This window comes from Haliotis cracherodii, unplaced genomic scaffold, assembly GCF_022045235.1.
Source record: "Haliotis cracherodii isolate W230 unplaced genomic scaffold, xgHalCrac1.p SCAF_1, whole genome shotgun sequence".
In the NCBI taxonomy this organism is placed as follows: domain Eukaryota; kingdom Metazoa; phylum Mollusca; class Gastropoda; order Lepetellida; family Haliotidae; genus Haliotis; species Haliotis cracherodii.
Genome location: NW_027266264.1, coordinates 15440165 through 15465299, shown reverse-complemented (window position 1 = coordinate 15465299; position 25135 = coordinate 15440165). Strand labels below are relative to the sequence as shown.

The 25135-nt window shown below is 41.7% G+C and overlaps 1 protein-coding gene across 1 annotated transcript in view; it reads left to right on the top strand.

Moving 5' to 3' along the window:
- LOC139473502 (cylicin-1-like) overlaps positions 1-25135 on the top strand; it is a 90784-nt gene that overhangs the window by 54614 nt on the left and 11035 nt on the right. Inside the window, exon 3 of the mRNA XM_071256125.1 lies at positions 24267-24503. Coding sequence (XP_071112226.1) covers positions 24267-24503 — 237 coding nt within the window. The remainder of the gene's footprint in view (positions 1-24266; positions 24504-25135) is intronic.

The following is a 25135-nucleotide window of genomic DNA, read 5'->3' as shown; positions in this document are numbered from 1 at the left end:
TGTGTTAGACGGTGGTTTCCTGTCAAAATGGGACGTCTGGCGGGTCTTCTGGCGACAATCCCTGCACATCTGAGGCGACGACGTACGGTTTGTGAAGTTATTCGTCGAAGGCCAGGGATGCTTCTTGCAGTCACTGTTCCTGGCTGGAATCGATTTCGTAGGTGTGTTGTTCGAATCCAGTTGTCTTGTCGGTTATTGGTTACACGTCGCCTGCCATTCCGAGGATGGTCTCTGACTGCTTTCGTCTGTTGCCAACGTTGCCATAAACACCAAATGGTGTTTCTGTGGACGTTAAATTGTCTTGCAACATGACGTTGACTCGATCCTGCTTCAAGCATACCAATGGCTCGCAGACGCTCATTTTTGGTCAGGCGTGGCATTTCGTAATGTTGAATAATTGCGTAATTTGGTTGTTTTTCTGAGTGGTTTTTGTCAGCACGATGCTAACCAATGCATATGTAATCCCGTTAACAAACATGTTTATATACCCATTCTTGGGTAGTGAAATGCATATATATATATATATATATGTTAACCCGGAGGATGCATCAGAAACAGAGACATCCGGATTAACGGATTTTCCAGCTCCGAGTATAACGAACTCCCACATTCGGGAAATTTCGGGGGAACTCGTACTCTCATCATTGTATCCGAAGTTAGTTATTTGCGAAAACAAAACGTCAGGGGAAAGATTTCAAATTGTTATTGTCGGCGGTTGGGTAGCCTTGTGGTTAAAGCGTTCGCTCGTCACGCCGAAATACTGGGTTTGATTCCCACATGGGTAAAATGCGTAAAGTCCATTTCTGGCGTCCGCTATGATATTGCTGGAATATTGCTTAAAAACGGCGTAAACCAATACTCACTTATTTCAGTTCGACACACCTGAAGCCAACTGTGTTATATACGACTTGATTGTATGCGTTGGGGGACACTGGACAGGGAACAGGAAATAAATATTAATCTCATTGATATAATGTTTGCTATTTTTCGCTGTGAATGGCTGCAAGAGTTCTGGTTGTTGTTTGAGATGTTTTGGGGATTCTTGTCTGAGAACAATTTTCTTGGTTCATCCGAAATAGACTTTTTGTCCAGTATCCTCTTGTACAGTATAATTTAACACATCCCGTCTCCAGACATTAACCAATGATTGATATTATTAGCGGCGTCCACGCTATATCAATTAAGACACCGAGGGATGACTACCCAATCCCTTAATTTGCCTCCCACGACCAGCACAAGCCGCTCAGGTCCAATTCTGACCCGGAATCCACAAACTGAAAGCAACTTTAACCAGAGGTTTCAGTTGGATTCGGGTCTGGATTTACAAGGTTTATATTTAATGAGAAATCTTGATAAGCAAGTGTTCTGTTTAAACTGGTCTTAATAGAAGGTTTCAAGTTCAATTTGGTCGGGATTAAGTAGGCATCGGGTTGCGTGAAGTCAGGAGTACCAAGGATTCCAAAGAATGAGGTCTGTATTGACAATATTGTCAGTGCACAAATTACATATAAATTGTGTTTTATTGATGATATTGGAGATGAATTTCACTATATTTTTAAATGTCCATATTTTACTAAAGAAAGAATTTTGTATATCCCACCTACATATTCTAAAAGACCTAATATGATTAAATTTCAAAGACTTTTCACTTGTAAAGAGATATCTGTATTAAAAAAACCTTAGTAAATTCTGTAAATATGTAATGCAAATCGTAACATCTTCCGGCTAACCACATATCCGCTATTATAATGTGTATTTTGCTGTCATTTTGTACCTCATATGCCGAGGATCTCGGCCTGAGTGTAGTTAAGTTCTGTTCTGTTCTGTTCCGTTCTCTGACTGTTCAGTAGGGCTGGGACGGGTAACTAGGGTACCCGGGTCGGTTGGGTCCTCAGTAGGACCCGGGTACCCACAGGACTAATCGGACCCGTGATACATTGTTTAATGACAAAAACTCACTATAGCTCTACTTGTCGCTAACGTTCACATTTCTTTCTGTCGATGCACACATTCATTTCGACGTGTATATGTTTGAGTAAAGCTAAAGCTTCAGTCAACTTCTGTGATACAAGTGTCTAAATAGTTTTGGCCAGGGCTGCGGTAAAACCATTCCCAATCAGACATTGTGTTCCCAACTCTTGAGACCAGTGGGTACCTGGGTAGGGTTGGGTAATAGGGGGTCAGGTACCCGGGTATTAAATTTGGACTCGTCACAGCCCTAGGGTACAGATTTACCTCCCCTCAGCTGTTCACATCCGCTTGTGGTGGGCTCTAGCTCCAGATTCACGTCTGTTTACCGAAGCTAAACACGTACGCGGCATGGTTCACGTTGAACTTCGGTCCCACAAAGACTATAACTACCATGGGAATCGTCGTCAACCACACAGTCTACTGTTATTGATAGAAAACTGTTTGTTACTATCAAGGTTAGCTTCCTTGTACTAAAACGCCTTGATAATTCTTATGTAATATAATCTGATTTTCTGTTAATCTTCATGGAGATGGTAGAGTTCCAAAACCTGTCTCTGTACACGGTTAAGCGGCCAGAAAGGTAATGTGTTTGATTCAAAGATTCGCCCTGATTATTTTATTTTTATTCTATTTATTATTATTATTATTATTATTATTATTATTATTATTATTATTATTATTCAGCAGAATACTCGAGTTCTTGGGTATCGCCAAAGTGGTAAACGTATAAGAACTGCATCCCTTCCGGGGTTTATTCCACGTTAAGCTGAAAGACGGTGAAATAACTGATGTACTGTTCAAAGTGGCGTTAAACCGAACTCACTCACTCATACTATCACCCACTGTTGGCAACAACTCTCACACTCACTCAATCACTCACTCACTTACTCACTCACTCACTCACTCACTCACTCACTCACTCGTATTTTCCTCGTCCCCTCTAAATCTGCTGTGATGACTGTACACATCATTCAGTTGATACACTGATTGCGCTCTGTACAAATAAACACCGTTTGCCTGATAACGGTTGGCTTGGTTGCATTATCGGTATCAATCGAATCTCGATACAATCACGTCTTGCAGTCATCCATGTATTAATGACATGATGACGTTACAACCAACGACTGACTGTATCACATAAGCATTTGTCGCAATCACAGACATGACCAGCACGTCATCGTGCGTCGCCATTGTCGGGTCATGACAGTTGCACTGACCCAAACCCTGCTCCGGAGTGGTGCCTTCACATACACCGTTTCCAAGTCTGACCTCATTTGCCTTCATTGATTCGCCAGAAATGCCCCAAATCGATGGCTCCCGGGAAGAAGAATACAAAGCGATCTGGATACGTTGAGTTTAGTTCTTCTGGTGGAACATCCAATAGGATCCCCATGCTGAGAGCTCCGGAGCTTGATGAGAGGTGTGGGTGATGATTGACCTAACAATTGGAGTCTCTATTGATCCAAGAGTTGATGACATTGTAGATGGGACCACCACTCAGTGGTTTTCCCAAGTGTCCCCATATCCTCAGCATCAAGGACGCTCGCGTCCAACTGTTTGCTTACTCTCAAGCTCAAAGCTGGCCTGCATGTCTTGATAGATCTAAAAAGAGATCCTTTACTCGGAAATTAAACCCGCAGCTTTGGTTAATCCTGCAATTGCTTCCTGCCGCACAGATAGGGTGAATGTTCCAAATTAAAATTGATCTGAAAACTTTGCAAAAAAATAACTGGCAAAGTTATTGGGCCCAAAGAAAAAACTTTTTAATCTGTTCATATGTATGATTTATTAACTGACGACATCTTGAATATTGAGGACCGGATGACTGAAGTGGGGTAGATTCTGAATTTAACAACATTTTGTCTGTGGTGTAATCTTCATTCTCAAAATTACGAACCGTTGGAAATACATGACGGAGTACTTGTGTTTATATTATTCTGATTCATGTGACTGGTGGTTAGATTGCAATCGTTTAGTATTCAGTCAATCTGTTCTTCGCTAATCGATGGTACACTAACATAAGACGATGGTTACCTGTGTTGTCAATCGCTGTAATTGAAATTTGAATACGCTACGTTCACGAGATCAGTGTGAACACATCTCATCTCAAGTAGCAAGGAACAAATGAAATGTAACAATTGTGTACCATTCGCATCAGATTCCCGTATTGTGAAGCAGACGACAAGTTTTGAGAAGCAGACGACACCTTTTGTTGAGAAGGAGTCAGGATTTGGGGGCAGTCGTCATGTATTGTGAAGCAGACGACAAGTTTTGAGAAGCAGACGACATCTTTTGTTGAGAAGGAGTCAGGATTTGGGGGCAGTCGTCATGTTCAAAGAAGCAGACGACAGCTGGTGGTATTGACAATCTCCGGCTGCCACCAAATGTGAAATATTCATTGTTCATTTGTGCCACAGTGTGAGGCGGCCTTTATTGAAGGCTGATTGCTTTTACTTACGTTCGATCGACACAGACCTCATTTGCACTCCATTATATAAACGATTTCTGAAAAGTAAACTGGATGTCATTTCGTTAGAAGCTGATACTTCCATCAAACTCACAATCTGAGGTAGGCTGATATATATATATATATATGTAAAATAACCTATGAAACACAGGTTCACTTTTTTAAGATTGATGAATGAATTTGATACATACGATTCGTGATATACACGTTTTCATCTTTTTGTACCAACCTACCTGTTGTATACACCGAGATCGTGATTGATAACCAGATTCTTCATCAGTGCAGACAGCTAAGCGATAGTGCTGCGTCAACAACATAATGATGTATTGCGAAGTGCTTACTTTTCAAAGACAAAGCCTATTGAACAATCTCAAGAGTCCCTTTCAAGACACACAGCTGGAAACCATAATTTGGTGAAGATCATAATTCAATGCAAATTGGCTGCCTACACCACTATAGGAATATGCTGGAATATTGATTAAGTTCTGCTGTTTTTAGCCCCCTAGCTGGATTCTCCAGACTTGCTGAACCTCCCGTGTTCTCCTGTGTTGCAACTTTACCACGACCCAGACTCAGTCTCAGCCGATTTAGTCGATTTCATGCTGGTTTGCTCCTCTCATAGCCTCTAATCTAGCTGGTGGAGGTTTCAGAAAGTATCAATTTTGCCGGGAGACAAGAGAGTCGTTGAAAAAGGCCACTTGCAGCAGATTTCATCGATCCCTTGATTTCATCAGTATATCATTGCCGGGAAGAAATTCAAACATCAGTTGTTTGTTGGATTGGAACTGGATAGCATCTCAATACTGACGCTGATGTGTCGTACTTGCGGGATTCCTCTGTGGTCATATCCATAATCACTCTCTTTCTCACCCTCCGCTTCTGCTTGTTGGACAAAGGGGCACTACCATAATCACCTTCTTCGGATAGTCACCTGAGAAATTATTACCATCTGGATTTAACGACGAAAATGCATTCTTTTTGAAGTGCTACAAGGAAAGGTCTAAGCCAATCTAATCCCAGAAGTGGTCGTTGATTACCTTGCAAGCTAACAGTCCTTCTTACCGTTGGTATATGTGCTATTGATTTTGGTGGTCAGTCAATGCCTGATAACTGACTTTCAGCATCCGACTGCCTTCGTAAACAGATGCCACTTGTGTTTGGTTAACAGTCATCATTGGCATTCGCTCAGGGTAGCTTGACAACTTTCGATTTCATGTGACTGTGAGCCTGGAGGATATTGGCAGAGGGGACGGTCACTTCCTAATGGGCACGTTCTTCAAGGTGTACAAGGATTTCACGCTAACAGTGCGTTAGAACGGTGCTGACGTCCATAGAGCATTTCAGGTCTTCCTCGGATTGGAATAGTCTTACTAGCGATGAGGTGAGTTGATAATGGGAGCTTTTGATGCATGTTGGAGGGCTTTTCGAGTGAGAAAACGTTTTGATGAAGCTATAATGTACTGCAGATGTATTGTTGTAAACGACAACAGAATCTATATGAAGCCGGACCGGCCGTGTACTTTGGCAATAGAATTATGTATAGACAGAATATTGGCACACTCGTCTAAAGCAATACACGTTTTATAATAATCAGATGAGATACGTTACACAAAGGAATGGTATTTGGTGTTGTTGTGACGGTGCTATTGTGACATTCTGGTTATTGTGATAATTCGACCAAGGCTAGTTAAAACGAGTGATGGTGAAGAATGGCGTTCATACAAACGTAGACACGCAGACTAGCAGAGTTCCCAAAGGAAACATGAATAAATTACAGTTTACATGCACACTGTTCCTTGACCAAGGTAGTAATGTCGTGATGTTTACATGGTGCTGAATCTTAACCTTTATGGCTGGTCTATATTATTATTATAGTTATTTTATTTTATTTTGTTAGCATTATAGACGTAAATAGGTACTAATAAGGTAAATGTGTCAATTTAATGTAAAATTCATGTATGCATATATTTCTCAGTTTTCTGGATTAACAAGTGTCCGTTGTAGCTGCACAGTTATGCAAACGCACTGTATGTGATATTAACGTCAGTGTGCATCACACATAGTCTTGTGGAGCCCTCTGTAAAGGTCGGCCTCTAATTAAGGCGCAATTACGAGGGCGTTGTGCTATGTCGCGGTAACACGCGGTATTTCGATAAACAACCCTGTTTGGGATATAAAGTGTCGCAACATTATGAAAATTAAACTGTTTCATATCCATCAGGGTCCTATTTTGCACGACATATAAACGTGTGTATGACTGATCGGTTGCGTCCGTGGTGTACCCATCGTCCCAGCGCGCGTTCAGATGGTTCAGCCGTTCAGTCAATCGATGGATGTGTTTGTGTAAGGGACGATGGGTACACATGGGACTGTGTGAATGTGTCGTGGTCTGTTTTTCCCGGATGAGATGACGAGATATAGGACGATGGGTCTGTGTGAATGTGTGGTGGTTAAGATGTGAGATAACGAGAGGACAGAGGGTTTGTGTGATGGTTTGTGTGTCAACATTGTAGGACTAGATGTAGGACTATGAGAGCACACGGGTTTGTGTGATGGTTTGTGTGTCAACATTGTAGGACTAGATGTAGGACTATGAGAGCACACGGGTTTGTGTGTCAACATTGTATGACTATGAGAGCACACGGGTTTGTGTGAAGGACTAGATGTATGACTAAGAGAGCAAACGGGTTTGTGTGATGGTTTGTGCGCTGGACTAGATGTAGGACTATGAGAGCACACGGGTTTGTATGATGGTTTGTGTGTCAACATTGTAGGACTAGATGTAGGACTATCAGGGCACACGGGTTTGTGTGATGGTTTGTGTGTCTACATTGTAGGACTAGATGTAGGACTATGAGAGCACACGGGTTTGTGTGTCAACATTGTAGGACAAGATGTAGGACTATGAGAGCACACGGATTTGTATGTAGGACTATGAGAGCACACGGGTTTGTGTGTAGGACTAGATGTAGGACTATGAGAGCACACGGATTTGTGTGTAGGACTAGATGTAGGACTATGAGAGCACACGGGTTTGTGTGATGGTTTGTGTGTAGGACTAGATGTAGGACTATGAGAGCACACGGGTTTGTGTGATGGTTTGTGTCTAGGACTAGATACAGGAATATGAGAGCACACGGGTTTGTATGATGGTTTGTGTGTCAACGTTGTATGACTAGATGTAAGACTAAGAGAGCACATGGGTATGTGTGATGGTTTGTGTGTAGGACTATGAGAGCACACGGGTTTGTGTGTTTGTCTGTGTGTCAGATATAGAAGAGTTGTCTAGATATAGGACCAACAGTAAATACCGCGGGTTTGACTGTGAATGTGTAGTGGATTGTGTGAGTCAGGGTTCCCTAAGTGTTTCGCTTCTTCAACCCTTAGTCAGCTTCCCTGCTGGTCAGTTAATGACTGCAGACACTTTTATTTTTGTCATGCATGTGTGAGAACATACGAGTACTGTACACGTGTACAGACAAACGTGTAGCCTTCAGACAATGTGTGAGTGTACAGAGACCATATATTATATGGTCTCTGGAGTGTACAAGTGGATGTGTTGCTGTTTCAATTAACGCGCGTGCGAGGTGTGCGATAGTAATTTTGTGCGAGGTCGTTAGTCTGGCAGTCAGTTCATGGAATGAATGTGTTTGTGAGCATCAATGCTTCTGTGGCAGCATGCGTGAGTGTCCTGCGAGTATTAATGTTTGTACGGCAGTATATGTTATTGTGCTGCGAGTATCAATGTTTATGTGGCAGTATATATTAGTGCCCAGCGAATATCAATGTTTGTATGGCAATGTTTGTGAGTGTCATGCGAGAGTCAATGTTTGTATGGCACTACATGTGAGTGTTCTGTGAGTGTCAATGTTTGTACGGCTAGTTTTTGTCAGTGTCTTGCGAGTGTCAATGTTTGTATGGCTAGTTTTTGTCAGTGTCTTGCGAGTGTCAATGTTTGTATGGCTAGTTTTTGTCAGTGTCCTGCGAGTGTCAATGTTTGTATGGCTAGTTTTTGTCAGTGTCCTGCGAGAGTCAATGTTTGTATGGCTAGTTTTTGTCAGTGTCCTGCGAGAGTCAATGTTTGTATGGCTAGTTTTTGTCAGTGTCCTGCGAGTGTCAATGTTTGTACGGCTAGTTTTTGTTAGTGTCCTGCGAGTGTCAATGTTTGTACGGCAGTATTTGTGAGTGCCCAGCAAGTACATATCAGTATGTGCGTGGCAGTATATGCGAGCCCCTACGAGTATGTATGTTGGTGTGACAGAGCTCCAAGTTACAGCCCCAAGACGGCTATTTTAACTGATATATAAACCTCAACACCTATTTGATGGAGGCGTTCGTTGTATATAATCTTTCATGGAACACATTTTATGAACTACATTTTGACAAATAGTATGATGTATTCTTACTTTTAGAGAGTAAATGAATTGGTATAATGCATTATACAGGCGTAGCCTTGTAATGAATCCGTAACGCAGAAACGAACACACCACTAAGCTAACCCAAACGAGCCCTGTCGTAAACATTGAGCAACACTACATAAGAACACAAGAAACATGGTTTATTTTCATTCCTCCTAGCCTTAAATGGATTCTGTCGTCACCAAAAACTCATTTGTTTATTGCAATAAATTTGTTCCATAAGACATTTGGAGCTCCCGGCGAGAGGCAGCTTGAGTAGAAATCTTCTTCTATTTGGATCAAGTCAACTGTTTAACCCGCTAATCAAAGCGCACCACTAGTGGAATCGATGGCCATTCTTGGACACTTTATTCCACTGATTTCACAATGGGCACCCGCGTTATCGTGGTCGTAATAGAAATACCAATGGAGCATAAAGAACTTCATCCATCAGTTATAATGTCTTAAGGATGTTATTATTATTCCTCCAAGAAGTTCAGTGATTGCTGAGAATAAGAGATATTTTATATGAAGTTGTTTCCTATAATTTTTCCATGCTAAGGGAAAATGCCAAACGTGGTTATATTTACTTCATGTGGTGGATTATGTTGATCTTAATTATCATCGCCGATGGTTCCCATGCGAATACAGCAACCAATACTTTTATATATTTTATTTCAGTATTCTTCTCGTAAAGAAGTGGTTAATCATTGCAGTTTGAACTAATGGAACTGTTTGTTTGTTTGTTGTTTGATGCCGCAATATGCCAGCTATATGACGGCCTTCTGTAAATAATCGAGTCTGGACCAGACAATCCAGTGATTGACAACACGAGCATCGATCCACGCAATTGGGATACGATGACATGCATCAACCAAGTCAGCGAGCCTGACCACCTGATCCCCATAGTCGCCCCTTTACGACAAGCATGGTTTGCTGAAGATCAATTCTAACCCGGATCTTTACGAGTCAAATGATACGGCCCAACAAGTGACAGTGGAACCGAAATCCGTCAGGATTAAGATTAAAATCCGGGTTAGGATTAGTTCCCAGTCCCCTCGCGATTCATATATATAAATACATCACGTGGTCAGGCTCGGTGACTTGGCTCTCTGCGTGTCACCCTGCCCGGACGTCATATGACGTTGTTCATACCATCAATCACTGCTTTGTCTTGTCCGGACTTAAACAAACAAACAAACAAACAAACAAACAGTGTTTCCCCAGTTATCTAAGTTTTCTAAGTAGCTGGGTTTCCCTAGCAATCCCCGAATCGCGGGTTTCAGTTTTGCCGTCTGTGACGGTTGTCTGTTAACACAGTCGTCATGGGTTTCACCAAAGTGGTAACGTTAAGACCTGGGGCCCGTTGCTCAAAGTAATTTTAGCCTTAAGATTATAATAACCCCTACACTTTAGCTGTTTACGACAGTCCTAGCTCCAAGATTGCTTTGTGCAAGGGTGCCACGTGTCACTTTGGGCTGTCGCTTCACATATCGCGCCCATCTTCCCGAGGCAAGGGATTGAACGGACTATAAAAGTCCAGTTTTGGGCGCGATCGTAGTGCCACCAGTGTCTATTACAATTTATGTCCCTTCTATGTCCCTCCTTCTGACTAATCAGATTCCACCTCTCATATCACTAGCATTTGCTTCAAACAAAATGGCGGCGCCCAGTCAAGGCGATCCGATCGATAATCAAAATCTCTATTGTGGTAAAACGGGTCTTACTTCGCGAAGTGCATCAAATCACGTGAGAACCTTGATTAAAAACATGAAAAGAATTTGAAAATATCTGTTGACGCCGATTTGTCGGTACACTGGCTTTGCAAATCCTGCAATCGACCAAAATCTGCACGGCAGTTTACGAACCGGATGTCAATTTCGTTACGCGATTTTGATAGGACTGTGCATAGACTCGTTAGTCCAGGCAAAATATAACTCCATTATTCCATCCCAGTACGGCAAGTGTGGAAACTGGACTTTTATGGTGAGTTAAATTTCTTGCCTCGGGAAGATGTATCGCGCAGTGATAAAACTGAAATTCTGTTCCATGCGGACTTATGACTCACTCCAAACATGTATTCCTTTGTGAACAAGACTCCACATATTGGTTGGTTGACTGGTTGACAGCTCACATGTTTCTTTGGTTGATCGGGAGAGAAACTAAATACTTATCGCTTGCGACCCTTTGAAGTAACGCCGAGTACAACCGGCTGAATTGATAACTCTGAACATCTGACGCAGTAATTAGGATACCTGTTAATCCGGATTATCTTTGTTAAATCCAACACCTTCATGTTTTTTCCACTGTCTACCACTTTGTTAAGGGGACACGGGTGGCCCAGTCATCTAAGGCGCCACAGATCGTTGTGGGGAGTTGCGTCCCTTGGGCACGCCAGAAACCCGATCGTGGGTTCGAATCCAGTTTCGGCTCGATTGTGTTTCTAGGCTTCTCAGCACCATGCCAATGCTCTGGGGTTTCACAAAAGTGGTAAACGTTTGAGCCCTGCATCGCTTCGTGCTTTCCTCCCACGTTAAGCTAACACGCCGTGATATAACTGGAATACTTTCAAAGCAGCGTTAAACCCAAGTCACTCATTCACTCTGTTACAGTCTGAGCTGAATCGTGCTATGTATTAATTTATATGGCTTTTATACATTCAGATATGCTATATAATATTCATGATTATGTAGCCATTGTGGCAATAATTCCACTCTTATGGTGCCATGTAAGGAGGATCTCACTTGGTCGTTTCAAAAATCTGGTAATGACCATGGATTCCTAACATCAAAACATATTAAAAAGCATGCGCATTGCTGTTACAAACGTATTCCATTTCAGTTCCATTTATTTTTTAGATAGTTCAAAACCACATCAACTCTTAATTAAATCGCTCTCGTGTGTAAAACATTTCCCTGTAAGAATATGTTTCATATGCAGTTACACGCTGAGCTGTAAGGCTGGCGTCAAGGCTCTATCAATCCATTTGTCATTCTCATATAAATTTGCGCATTGGTGGCGTAGGGAATGTATTTAATATCTCTGTTGATAGGAGAGCGCTTTACATTCGAAGCGTGTTCCACGGAAAAAAAGTATTGTTAAAAAGGTATCAATTCAAAGATCACACGTCCGAAGGAGAAGTGCGTGGACATTTTTGAACATTTTGGTTACCTGGTCTTCCCCAAATTCAAATCATTGTGATACACAAGGGGAGACAAAGCTCTGGCACTGATGGGGTCAGGATTTCAATCTCCTGTATAGAGTGTCCCGACTTACTTAACGAAAACAGTTAAACCTTGTTAATCCGACAGTGAAACATCGTTAATCCGACAGTAAAACCTGATTAATCCGACAGTTTAACATCGTTAATCCGACAGTGAAACCTGATTAATCCGACAGTGAAACTTCATTAATCCGACAGTGTAACATGTTAATCCGACAGTGAAACCTCATTAATCCGACAGTGAAACCTCGTTAATCCGACAGTGAAACCTCATTAATCCGACAGGCTAACATCGTTAATCCGACAGTGAAAACTCATAAATCCGACCGTGAAACCTCATTAATCCTACAGTGAAACCTCATTAATCATGAAAATATAGATCATTAATCCTTTAGGGGGGGTCGGGTAGCCTAGTGGTTAAAGCGTTCGCTCGTCGATACCGACATGGGTACAATGTGTGAAGCCCATTTCTGGTGTCCCCCGTCGTGATATTGGTTGAATATTGCTAAAAGCGGCGTAAAGCCATACACACTCACTCATTAATCCTACAGTGAAACCTCGTGAATCCACAGTGAAACCACATAAATCCGACAGTGAACTCGTCCGGATAAAACATATCCGGATTAACTTATCAATGAACGTGTCCCTTTGTATGTTTATACACATAAAACGTTGCTAACAGTACTCGTCCGAGCCAGGTCTCCGTTTACATGGAGTTTCACTCTACATTACAAATGCAATCACTAACAAGCATAGTCCTTTTAGTACAATTCTGCTCAGTATCTATTTGATTGTGATAATAATCTGTATATTATTTCAAATTAAAATTATGCGGGTGTAAATAACTATTGATTATTCCTTCTTCCCTAATACAACGTAACCTTGTTAATCCGGACTGATTGGTTTCCATTGTTTTTGATATACGAGACACTGGGGTATAAAGAGCTTAATATTGCACGGATATACATTATGCCAAGTAATCACTTCCTTTTTAAGAAAATACAATTCATATATTACAATTCCATTGAAATTGAAATAAAAGATAATATTTTCTGCTAAAAAATGCGTATAAGATAAACACGCAGCCTGCGGCATACATTTTGGATGTTGAAAGAAAGTTGGGTTTTTCGCCTTCCGAAATACAAGAAGTGGTACGTGTTATACAATGGTCTTTACGGTAAGGTGTCAAGTCCGGTACCAGTAAGCCCACAAGCCAGAATCCTTTCGCCGTGGGTTCGAATCCTAGATATCCCTGATAAATGTTCCTTCGTATGATCGCATCATACCCGTGTTCCAGCGATAAGCACCACACACCTAGTTTCTCCCACAATGAACTGCTGACCCGTGAAGATCCGGGGTAGAATAGGTCTTCAGCAAACCATCCTTGTCGTAAAAGCCGACCATGCTTGTCGTAAGAGGCGACTGACGGGATCGAGTGATCAGGCTCGCTGACTTGGTTGATGCATGTCATCGATCCCAATTGCGTTGATCGATGCTCATGATGTCAATCATTGGATTGTCTGGTCCGGACTCGATTATTTTACAGACCGCCGTCATATAGCTGGAATACTGCTGAGTGCGGCGTTAAACAACAAACAAACATCATGTGGGATGGCACGTCGTGATGCTTCTTGTCACGATGTATCTTGCATATTCACAGTCCTACTGGTAGAAGATTAGCCCACTCAGGACTACACCCGATAACACTGCTCTGGTTATAAGTGGCATGCATTGTCTAGCTAACCAGGAAGGTGCTTTGGGCGCTCCCAATCATCGTCTTATCTTCAACAAGCTTGTTATTGTATCCTCAATGGGTCGAGATCCCTGTGCTGGTCGTCATTGGTCACCTGTCATCGAGACAAGATGTTTATTGCAAATTCGTCCCCATCACATGCGCCATTTGTTGTGGCTCTCGCAGTTAATGTTCGCTTTATCATAACGACCAAGGATTTAATATTAGGTACTCCCTCTTAAGAAAGTTATCGTGTTTGGTGCTGTGTCTGACGAAAGTGATTAAGTAAAAAGGACAAGATGTAGGTGTAGGACCCGTGTAATGCAACCAAACATCTTGCCTTAGTCACTTCACGACTTGCTTTCCCTAGCCACTACGTCTTCCTTAGCTCAGCTTTAACACTTTCCTTAGCTCAGCTTTAACACTTTCCTTAGCTCAGCTTTAACACTTTCCCTAGCCACTACACGTCCTACTTACATCGGCTTCACGTACAGCTTACCCTAACCACAACACGTCCTACTTACATCGGCTTCACGTACAGCTTACCCTAGCCACAACACGTCCTACTTACATCGGATTCAACACGTATATCTTGCTTACCCTACCATTACACGTCATGCTTACCCTACCATTACACATCTTGCTTAACCTACCATTACACATCTTGCTTACCCTACCATTACACATCTTGCTTACCCTACCATTACACATCTTGCCTACCCTACCATTACACGTCTTCCTTACCCTACCATTACACGTCTTCCTTACCCTACCATTACACGTCTTCCTTACCCTACCATTACACGTCTTGCTTACCCTACCATTACACATCTTGCTTACCCTACCATTACACGTCTTGCTTACCCTACCATTACACGTCTTGCTTACCCTACCATTACACATCTTGCTCACCCTACCATTACACATCTTGCTTACCCTACCATTACACATCTAGCTTACCCTACCATTACACATCTTGCTTACCCTACCATTACACATCTTGCTTAACCTACCATCTCACATCTTGCTTACCCTACAATTACACGTCTTGCTTACCCTACCATTACACATCTTGCTTACCCTACCATTACACGTCTTCCTTACCCTACCATTACACGTCTTGCTTACCCTACCATTACACGTCTTGCTTACCCTACCATTACACATCTTGCTTACATTACATGTCTTGCTTGCCCAGCTGCATCAAGTTTTGCTTTTCCTAGCCTCCCTCAAGATCACACGTTTTGTTTACCCCAACTGTGGAACGTCTTCCTTATTCAACCTCTGCTTACCCTAGCTTCAACCCCTACAGCGATTGTAGATCTTGCTTGCTCTAGCCACTACACGAAGATCCGGGGTAGAATAGGTCTTCAGCAACCCATGCTTGCCATAAAAGGCGACTTTGCTTGTCGTAAAGGGCGACAAACGGGATCGGGTGGTCAGGCTCGCTGACTTGGTTGATGCATGTCATTGTATCCTAACTACGTGGATTGATGCTCATGATGTCAATCACTGGATTGTCTGGTCCAGACTCAATAATTTACAGACCCCCGTCATATAGCTGGAATATTGTTGAGTGGGAGTAAAACAACAAACAAACAAACAAATCTGACATAATCGAGCTGCAAGGCGCACCATGCCTACCCTAAACTCACGCATGATCATACACCTTGCTCATGTCTTGCTTACCCAAGCCGCACTATAGATCACACCAAACAGACCTTGTTTCTGTGCATTAGTCTGACAGATGCCACCATTCCACTCATTCTGGAGCATATTAGCTGTCTAATCAGAGAACCCTACTTGTCAAATACAACTGTCAAGCCGCAATGTAATATTGCCACTGTGTCTCTCTTGTCGTTCCGAGACATGTTGAATGTAATTACCGAAAGGAACGAGTAGTGACGAATGTTTCTGGAATTGCACGCCCATCGCCAGCCACCAAACCCCCTGTACATCGAGTGCATTTGTCTTCATCATGCACGCCCAAAATATAATTTCAAACAGAAGTTGCACAGGGCTAATAAATCTTTGTCACCAAGCAAACAGACTCTTAAGTGTCCACTTGATCGCGTTCTGGGTTTAATTACATTGACGTGAGCGATAAGACTGTTCTCACGTCAAGCATTCGTACCAACATTCTCCCAAACATCCCCTAAAACACTCCCCAACTCACCACATGCTAATGAACCAATGTCCTGTGTGAGTGTTATTAAGCAGGGATTCTTCCCCGAGTCTATTGGACACATACAGTTCTGGTCGTCAGCGGTCAGGGCCAATTTGTTTACTTCTAGAGATCCAGGCTTTACTAATCGATAACTAATAAACGCTCACAGCCTTCTGTCATTTTGTTTTATTCCTGTAATAGAAGGCCATTCCAATCGATCATTAATTGGCGTCAAGCCAGCGGCCCGGCCAAAAACTCAATATACCCCCTCGTCTGACTGCGATGCGTTGCCTTAAGATCTGGCTTCGAATACGAGAAAATTGGTCGTAATTTGCAGTTCTAATGAAATTACTGAACTTTGTAATTTAAGCCTGTGTGTTGCAGGCTTTTGGTTAAGGGATTCTGAAACATTAATACATCTTCGTGTTTCTGTTGCATGGTTGCACGTTATCCCAATAGAAATGTTTTCCTAAATGACACGCTGTTGTTTTTCATTAGCGTACAGCCAAAGAGATGCAGCTTGGGGCATTGGGATGCTCATTTAAGCATCTTTCATTACAATGACTGGTGTGGAGATCGTTGCCTTTAATAATAAATAGTATTTCAGTTGTCTCATAGCATTGTAAGCAAATCTCATATGTTCGCCACTTGAACCAGCAACCACGAGTATTGAACTCAAGTTCCATGACTCTAACTGAGGCAATTCTGGAATTCCAACCCAGCATCAGGAGATCCTGGCACTGCAAAGATATGTAATTCTGTAAGGTTGCGGCTTCGCGCAACCACCAGTATTGAACCGACAGACCAAAGATCATAATCGGGGTCATTCTGGTATTCGAATCCAGGACCAGTAAACCCTGGCATTGCTCGGGGAAGTAACTTTGTTAGGGTGCGTGAGTGAGTATGGTTTTACGCCGCTTTCGGCAATATCCCAGCAATATCACGGTGGGGGACACCAGAAATGGGCTTCAAACATTGTACCCATGTCGGAATCGAACCCGGGTGTTCGGCGTGACGAGCGAACGCTTAAACCACTAGGCTACCTGACCGCCCCACTTTGTTAGGGAACGCCTTAACTGGAATATTGCTGGGTGCGGCATAAAATAACAAACTAAACTAAACGGACAAAACGTACTGTATAATGAAGGCTATACTGAGACACCTTGACCTGACGGGAATAACTAAGCTTCTTACACTGGATTGGCCCATGTCTAGGAGACATGTACGTTAGCTCTGTTGTTATGGAATAACACCTAGGACTTAGTAACACCGTCTGTCGAAGCATTGGCGCTCGGCCAACCACATGCATTGTAAACACGTCGTAGAGCCCAATCAGAATTGACAGGGCTGGCAAAATGGCAGACTAACATTTGGTCCCAGAAATAAATTTATCGTATTTAGAAATATATATCTACAAAATAAATATAATAAAATTCAAAAGGAGCCCCAAAATATGCATGACTTGGATTCATATTTTAATGAAATCTCCAGGGTCTGGCGGACAGACCAGCAAAATGGCAGTGCATCCCGTGGAACAGTTTGCATGGCCCCCAGTGCTAATTGTGTAATGGACTGCTGTTTAATTTGTTTCATTTTGATATGGAGAGAAAATTAAATTCTGTTCAGAGCGGCGTTAAACCCGTCTCTTCATCCTTTCTCATCAAACCCCCTTTTCCTACCCAATCTGTCATGGATCCGATCTGCCGTCCCCGGACCACGTGACGCTGTTTCTGGCAGACCCAGCACGCACATCTGTCAATGCTAATGTATTAAAAAAGAGGAGGTAAAGGAGACACTTTCCTCTTTCATGTCATGATTTTTTTGCACACCTGATGCGTCTTTCAGCACAATGTTTGGAACAGAACCAACAGAAACAGATTAATCCTTTTAACGTTAATCCTCTGTAAGCTTCTGGCTGGGAAAAACGCCTTCAATCTATATTTCCGCAGAAAAAAAATTACTCTTGTTAAAAGAAACACACACTCATCAATCCATAAAACACAAACAACCTTGGATGCAAAAAAAACCACTCTCTAAACGGATAATGTTCCCCAGACAATAACCTAACTGACCTGCAACCGGAAAAATAGATGACCCTCCAGAACATTACCAAGCTGGTTAGCCAACAACCTCTAATGCATCTGACCTACTTCATGGGTGAACCTTCTGAACTCAGTCGGTGTTTGCGATACTTCCACCAAAGATTCAGACAATACATTTGCCGCATGTTCCGATCACTTTAACCTGATTTATGAGGAATAACGACCTTTCAAGATTTGTTGTGCGATTTGGTAAGGTTATTTTGAGTGGATAATATTTGGTTGTATATAAATTTACTACCAGTCTAACAGTCTGGTGGCGGTCGGATAGCCTTGTGGTTGAAGCGTTCGCTCATCAGACCCGGGTTCGATTACCGACATGGGTACAATGTGTGAAGCCCATTTCTGGTGTTCCCCGCCGTGATATTGCTGGGATATTGCTAAAAGCGGCGTAAAACCATACTCACTCACTCAGTCTGGCACAAGAATCTTCACAGTTAAGTATTGATTAATCTTTGATCGTTCTGGATCTGATGGGCCCTGTAGAAGGTCTGCTTGCTGTGCTTTATATCACTTGGAGTGGAAGTGACCAGTAACAATCGCCACCCTTACCAGACGTCTACAGGACGCCCTGTGTTCCTGTTCTCTTGTTCCGTGCATGCACCTATAGATAGTCATTTTAAACCTGCACAAAATCGTAATGGTACCTTCGGCCACATACGTTGGCTCGAGGATTAAAGGGGCGGTGGAGTAGCCTAGCGGTCAAAGTGCTCGCTCGTCACGCTGTAGAACTGGGTTCGATTCCTCATATGTGTGCAATGTGAAGCCCATTTCTGAGGTTTCCCTGTCGTGATATTAATATATCAGGAATATTGCTGGAAGCGGCGTAAAACATACTCATTCACTCACTCGAGGACTATGTCTGTTGTCGTTGATCCGTTAAGAATAATTTGTTGGGGGAGTTGGTGGAGGGTACTGGTTGAGTTTTGTTTCTACTACCGTCACAGGATGTGTTCGCCTTCACTCATATTTGCAGCTATGTTCGTAGCGAAACGATCTGTTATCTGACATTCTGTACAGATATGTCGAATCCGGTTTTCACAAACATATGTTTAATACAGTCAGTATCGGATATATCGAACTTCGGTAATAACGAACCAAATCGTAATTCCCGATCAATAGGAACATGTTCGCGTGGATAGCGAATTTAGGATTTCACGAACTAATGCTCCAATGGATTTCGTATATCCGGAATTTTCAGTTTAATTTTCAGTCGACTACAGTTATTATATCATTTTGAGGTGCTATATCTTACGCCATCTCCAAATTCGTTTGCCCATTGATAACATATGGGTCTATATGTCGATCTAACTATATATTCATCTGAAATCAGCCGTCTGCTATTGCTCTTGGTTATCTAATCATTTGTCTGCGGAAATCTGCCCTCTACCTGCGCACAGAAATAGACATCCTTCGCCCAGTAACAAATGTGCCACAAGCGCCTACATTTCTTCATTTCCGCTAAACAGTATTTCTGGGCCAGCCATGCATTTGAAAACCTTCCTACTCCTGTGATATGTTGGCAGTTATCACTCATCTAAATAGGTTATCAGCCCAGACGCAAACGTTGGGGAATAGTTTTGGCTAGTACTAGTGGGGCATTTATGTTCAAACCAAAACTCCCGATAGTCGCGAAACCATTGGTCGTGGGAACGTTTGTTTTAACTGGTACTTTACTTCTGTTAAATGAAATATCCCCTCAATCGCGACAAACCTCATGGTTTCACTGACCAGGTTAACAATCAGTTCAAAACAATCGTCCCCCCGATCGCGACTTCCTCGCTAAGAGTTTCGTTTCACTAACAGTGTAATAAGATACAACGAATATCATCCATTTTCGATTTGCATTAATAAAGACACAGCTGCAGCATATTTCAGTGACACCAATCAATATACGTACAAGGAACAGTGGCTGTGTAAATAACTTTGATGCCAATACGTTCCAGTTTGATCCAGTTTGTTTTAAAGATGTACCACATGATGTAAGCTGTTTGAATCCGACATTAACATGAAATGTCATAGACGGGCATTAGAAGAAGCTGCATGATAATCGGCAATTATCCCGATAGCTAAAAGTTATTGTTGCCATCGAGGCATTAAACCAAAGTGTCGATATAAGACCCTTGTGCCAATTTTAGACCCTAGGGTCGATATTAGACCCTACTGAGTCTAAATCGACAGTAGGGTCTAATATCGACACAAGAATCTAATATGTGTCTATAAGATTCTTGTGTCGATATTAGACCATATAGTGTCGATATTAGACCCTCGCGCCAAAGTTAGACCCTAGTCCCGGAACCATAAAGATGTAACGTCGTAACGTTATATCGAGTTAAAGGAGTTCCACTTAACGAGGTTTCACTGTATACTATTTGGACCTGGACAAAATGGCGATGACTGACAGCATGAATGAACTCAGTGCGCATGGCCGTACAGAAAGCAACATCCATCGTGATGCATCCTGTAGTAATATTACGTGATGTCCCCTGACATAATACAGGTTGTTGAATGTAAAAACGTTGTTAAAACTTGTGTGTTTTCCTGTACTTAATTCTTAAGTCTGAATTCGATGTATAATATAATTCGGATCGTGTTATTTAAGCAGTGTGACATTAACACATCCACTGTGCCATTCGGAGATATAACTGTTTCCCTACACAAAAGACGTGGCGGAAATGGTAAGCTCTCAAGATATATTTAAATGAAACTATTTTTATGAAAAGAAAAGTGCTGTCTGCAAACCTTTTGAATATGACTACATACTTTTCTCATACGATCAGGCACTCAATATCTTAAAATAATCTCAAGATTGCTTCACGTCGTTATGCAGACAGTTTCAATTTACACTGCCATTTTTCAAGAACAAACTACTACATGATGAACGCCTATTCGCGTTCGATCACAACATATGACGATTCCATATAACATGAGTATCGACTCCTCGTGGTTGCTTTGTACAATATTGTTGCAATCAATGCACCACCACAACTGTGTGGGGCCTTGAACCCTAGAATCTTCTTTTAGACGTCCCTAGAGGGAGCACATCCATTTCACTGTGTGTTTGTGCTGGCAGGCTTTGAGTGATCACAGCTCCAGACAGGGTAAACAACGCGCACAGAGCGATTCCTCAGCACAGCAGATGGAAATTGTGTTATATGACAACTGAACTGTGCAGAACGTCAGGTTTTATGAAAGATCATATTGTAGAAAGGATTGTTTTGGAGTGCTGCTTGTGGAGTGTTGGGCAGATAGTGGTGTTGGTTGTTCACGCTTTAGGTCGCTGTGCCACCTGTATTCCTGAAGGGGGCGTTGCAGTAGCCAGATGGTTAATGCGATGGCTCGCCATGTCAAAGATCCGGGTTCGGTTCCCTGTTGGGTACAATGTGTGAAACTTATTTCTGGTGTCACCTCACCGTCATATTGCAAGAATATTGACAAAAGTGAATACACAGTGAGTGAGTGAGTGAGGGAGGGAGGTTTTATTTCAGCCATATATTCGAAATGAAACATCAACAGTGGCCTTTACACATTGCACCCACTTGCCCAAAAAATGACGTCTGTACTCGTAAAAACAAAAAAATCCAATTTAAAATTTATTTTTTTTCCAATTTTACTTTGTTTTTAAGAGAAATAGATTTTACTAACAGTGTTATAAATAATTTATTATATTGAGGGCCACAGTAATCTTTTTATAATTTTACTTATTTCTGTTCGGCTGCTTTTACAGTTTAAGTTACATTTTTCATATTTCTATTTTGGGGAATCGGCGGATTCATAAACCAAGTTTATAACAGGTCGGCCTTAACTGTCTCCAGGGCCATTTAACAGGGTCATGCTGTCCAAACCTAAACTGATCCCAACGGAATATCTTCTTCCATACGAGTGTGTCTTAGCAGGGGGTATCTTTTGATTGTGGTGATATGATGCCAACAACAACAGGAAGATTATTAACGAATCAATATCCGCGATTCCTTCTCCTGGTGTGCCATGTCTCAATAATTATGTATACACGATTTGCCATATCGGAAAAGGTCATTCTGTGCAGTGGAAGGTTGACGTTGATTTAATAGAATATTCATAATTCTTCATATGCTAATTTCTGCAATATCAATACCATAAAACTAACGGCACCAATTTCACAATCTATTGATCGCATGTATTTGTCTTTAACTTAGTTTAAGGGCAGGTAGAGGCTAAACTACGGAAGCGAATAAAAATGAAAGTGGTTTTAATTTGTTAAATAAGTTGATTGTCGAGAACAACTTAATTCTTGAAGAGACGTATGAAGCTGAACTGAAACATATATGCAAAGTAAAGCTATGTGCAGATCTGTGACACCATCAGGTGAAAATACGCTTGTTCTGGTTCGTATATGTATAACACTTGCTAATCCGAACTCGTGTCTACTCTTATATCGAGGTTGTACGGCCGGTATCATTATAATCTGTATGGCTTCATGACGGTTCCCATCAGTTTAAGGAGGTGTCACTGTACAATGACATCATTCTTTTAAAACCCCAAGATATAGTTGTTCATTGTCCCCAGTCGACACATTTAAAATATCTAAAAAGCAATTCCAGTCAGAAAATTCCTAATAGTTTACTAAACGTGGAGCATTTGCAATGACGTCATAAGTTGAGTGGCGGGATATCACAATGGCGGATTTTGTCAGACATGTCGATCTTTGATTTCGTTATGAATGTGGTGACAACGGAAACAATGACAGTGTAACCATCGCCCGTTGATGTCCTGCCGTGCACGTAGGTCCATTGATGTGGCATCACATAAAGAGGTTCAGATCTCATATCGATTAGAAATGACATTTGACTGGGCCAATCGCAAGACTATTTACCCAACAAAACTTTTAGATATTGAACTGTGTTTAAGATGTCATTTGCTCCATTGGAGTGAAAACGACAAAGCCTGTGATTCAACTGCAGTTACTGGATTGTTCCAAGTTTGGGCTGCTATTTGCATGGTTGAAAATGACTTGATTTACAATTCCAGATTTAGAAATAATTGCGCCATGTCGTTTGATAGTTTATGATCGTCTTTCCTTGTGGCAGTTATTGACATATTAATTCGAGGAATCGTGTTTATGAGATAATTATCCTGGTATGAAATATCCAACCTCAGGTTGGTAATTTAGGAGTTAGTGTAATGTTTTGTTTTTCTAGTGCCGGGGTTTGCCGTACCTGTCATGTATCTATTAACGTCCCGGAACAGTTTATCATAATGCATTTGATGAATTAAACAAAGAACGCGTCTTCCAAATTTTAAATAGAAATATTTGTAAAGAAAATGTGGCTTCACGATCTTCTGTGTGGTTATATAGCATTTTTGAGGATGACATGAACAAAGATGGCCGGGAGGCGATTCACTACACAGATATTCGTCCGTAAGTCGTGACATTCCGAGCTAATCGTGGCATTCGTGACCAACTCGTGTTATTCCGGGACAAGCCGAATAGCGACTCGTGATTCTCTCGTGGCCATTTTTGCGACTGGGTTCGTCTAAGCGCCAACGGGCATAGCAAAAGGAATTGTCAACTCGTTGCGTAATTATTCACGTTTATTTCCCCCATATATAATAAATATTCCAGGTGCTATTGAAAACACATCGGGACTTACATTATTATACAGTATAGTTGAATACACTTAAATGTATCTTGGGTATATTTTTAAATTTAAGATATATGTAAAATCAAAAATTATTCCTGAAGGATTCTTTGACCGAAGTACTTGAAGGAGTATATATATTGTGGAACGTCCTTTACTCGAACTTCACGAACTGATACATCTCTTAAGATAACTTAACCTGGGAAGGTAGAATCCTTATCGGCTCTATGATACAATATAGGCACTCGACTTGTGTTGAACTATGGATAACTTGATGTATTTTTCAGGGTACGGGACTTCCGGTTTAGATTTATATAGTTAAAGAAGAGTAATCACACAAAAATACTGTTTCTTTGGGCTCATTAAACTGATGAAAGTATGAGTGAATGAGTTAGTGCATATGATTTTACGCCGCTTTTAGCAATATTCCAGCAATATCACGGCGGGGGACACCAGAAATGGGCTTCACACATTGTACCCATGTCGGGAATCGAACCCGGGTCTTCGGCGTGACGAGCGAATGCTTTAACCACTATAGGCTACCCGACCGCCCCTGATGAAAGTATGAAGTGTCTTTTCATTCTGTTTTCAGTCAACAAACGCAGCCCTAAACGAAAGTGCCAGACCAAACGAAGCGTGTCCTACCCACCGATGTTCCCCACTATAATTGAGAAGGTTGAGGAGGAGGAGAAGGAGGGCAAGGAGACAGCCCGCTCTCCCCCATCACCCCTCACACAGTTGTATGATGGACTCACTCTTCAGACGCGGCACACGTGGCCAAAGTTTCTCGGAGACTGGGCTTACGCCGACAATGCGCATCGTAATGGAGGTTTGTATCTTTCGTTTGTGCGCATGGATTTTCTTTTGTTCATCGATATGGTTGTGAGATTGTTCAGATTTAATAAATTTTCAAATTGTTATTCTACGATTTTGCTTACTATAGAGTGTTTCAATTAAAAACTTATTTTTATCTCAGAAGATTTGGATTTGAGTAAATGATTTGAGTAAATGATTAGATTTCAATATTAGGAAGTAAAAACAAAATGCGAAATGTGCCTGACAAAACCTTTTAGGCCATTCTTCATCTGTTCCAATGAACAACTCATATAATAACATGACGTGGACGAGGCAAGTGATTCTGTTACATCGTCAAATTACTTATTTATATATACATAACGTGAAAAGGGTTAAAGTCGCAAAATAACAACCTTCTTTGTGGCATTTGCTATCCTTTACATTTCCAACCAAAGCCCTTTGGTATTTCATTTGTATTGAACTTCAAAGCAAATGTGAAACAAGCTTTATCAACTTACATCCTGCTAAAATGATCGTATGAAATGTACACTGATTAACATCGCTCAGGGCCTAGGGAAACTGATACATGTTTGTCAAAATGAAACGGGGAAAAATCCACAAACAATGGAAAGGACAAATACAACAGCCTTGTGACATTGTTAGGAA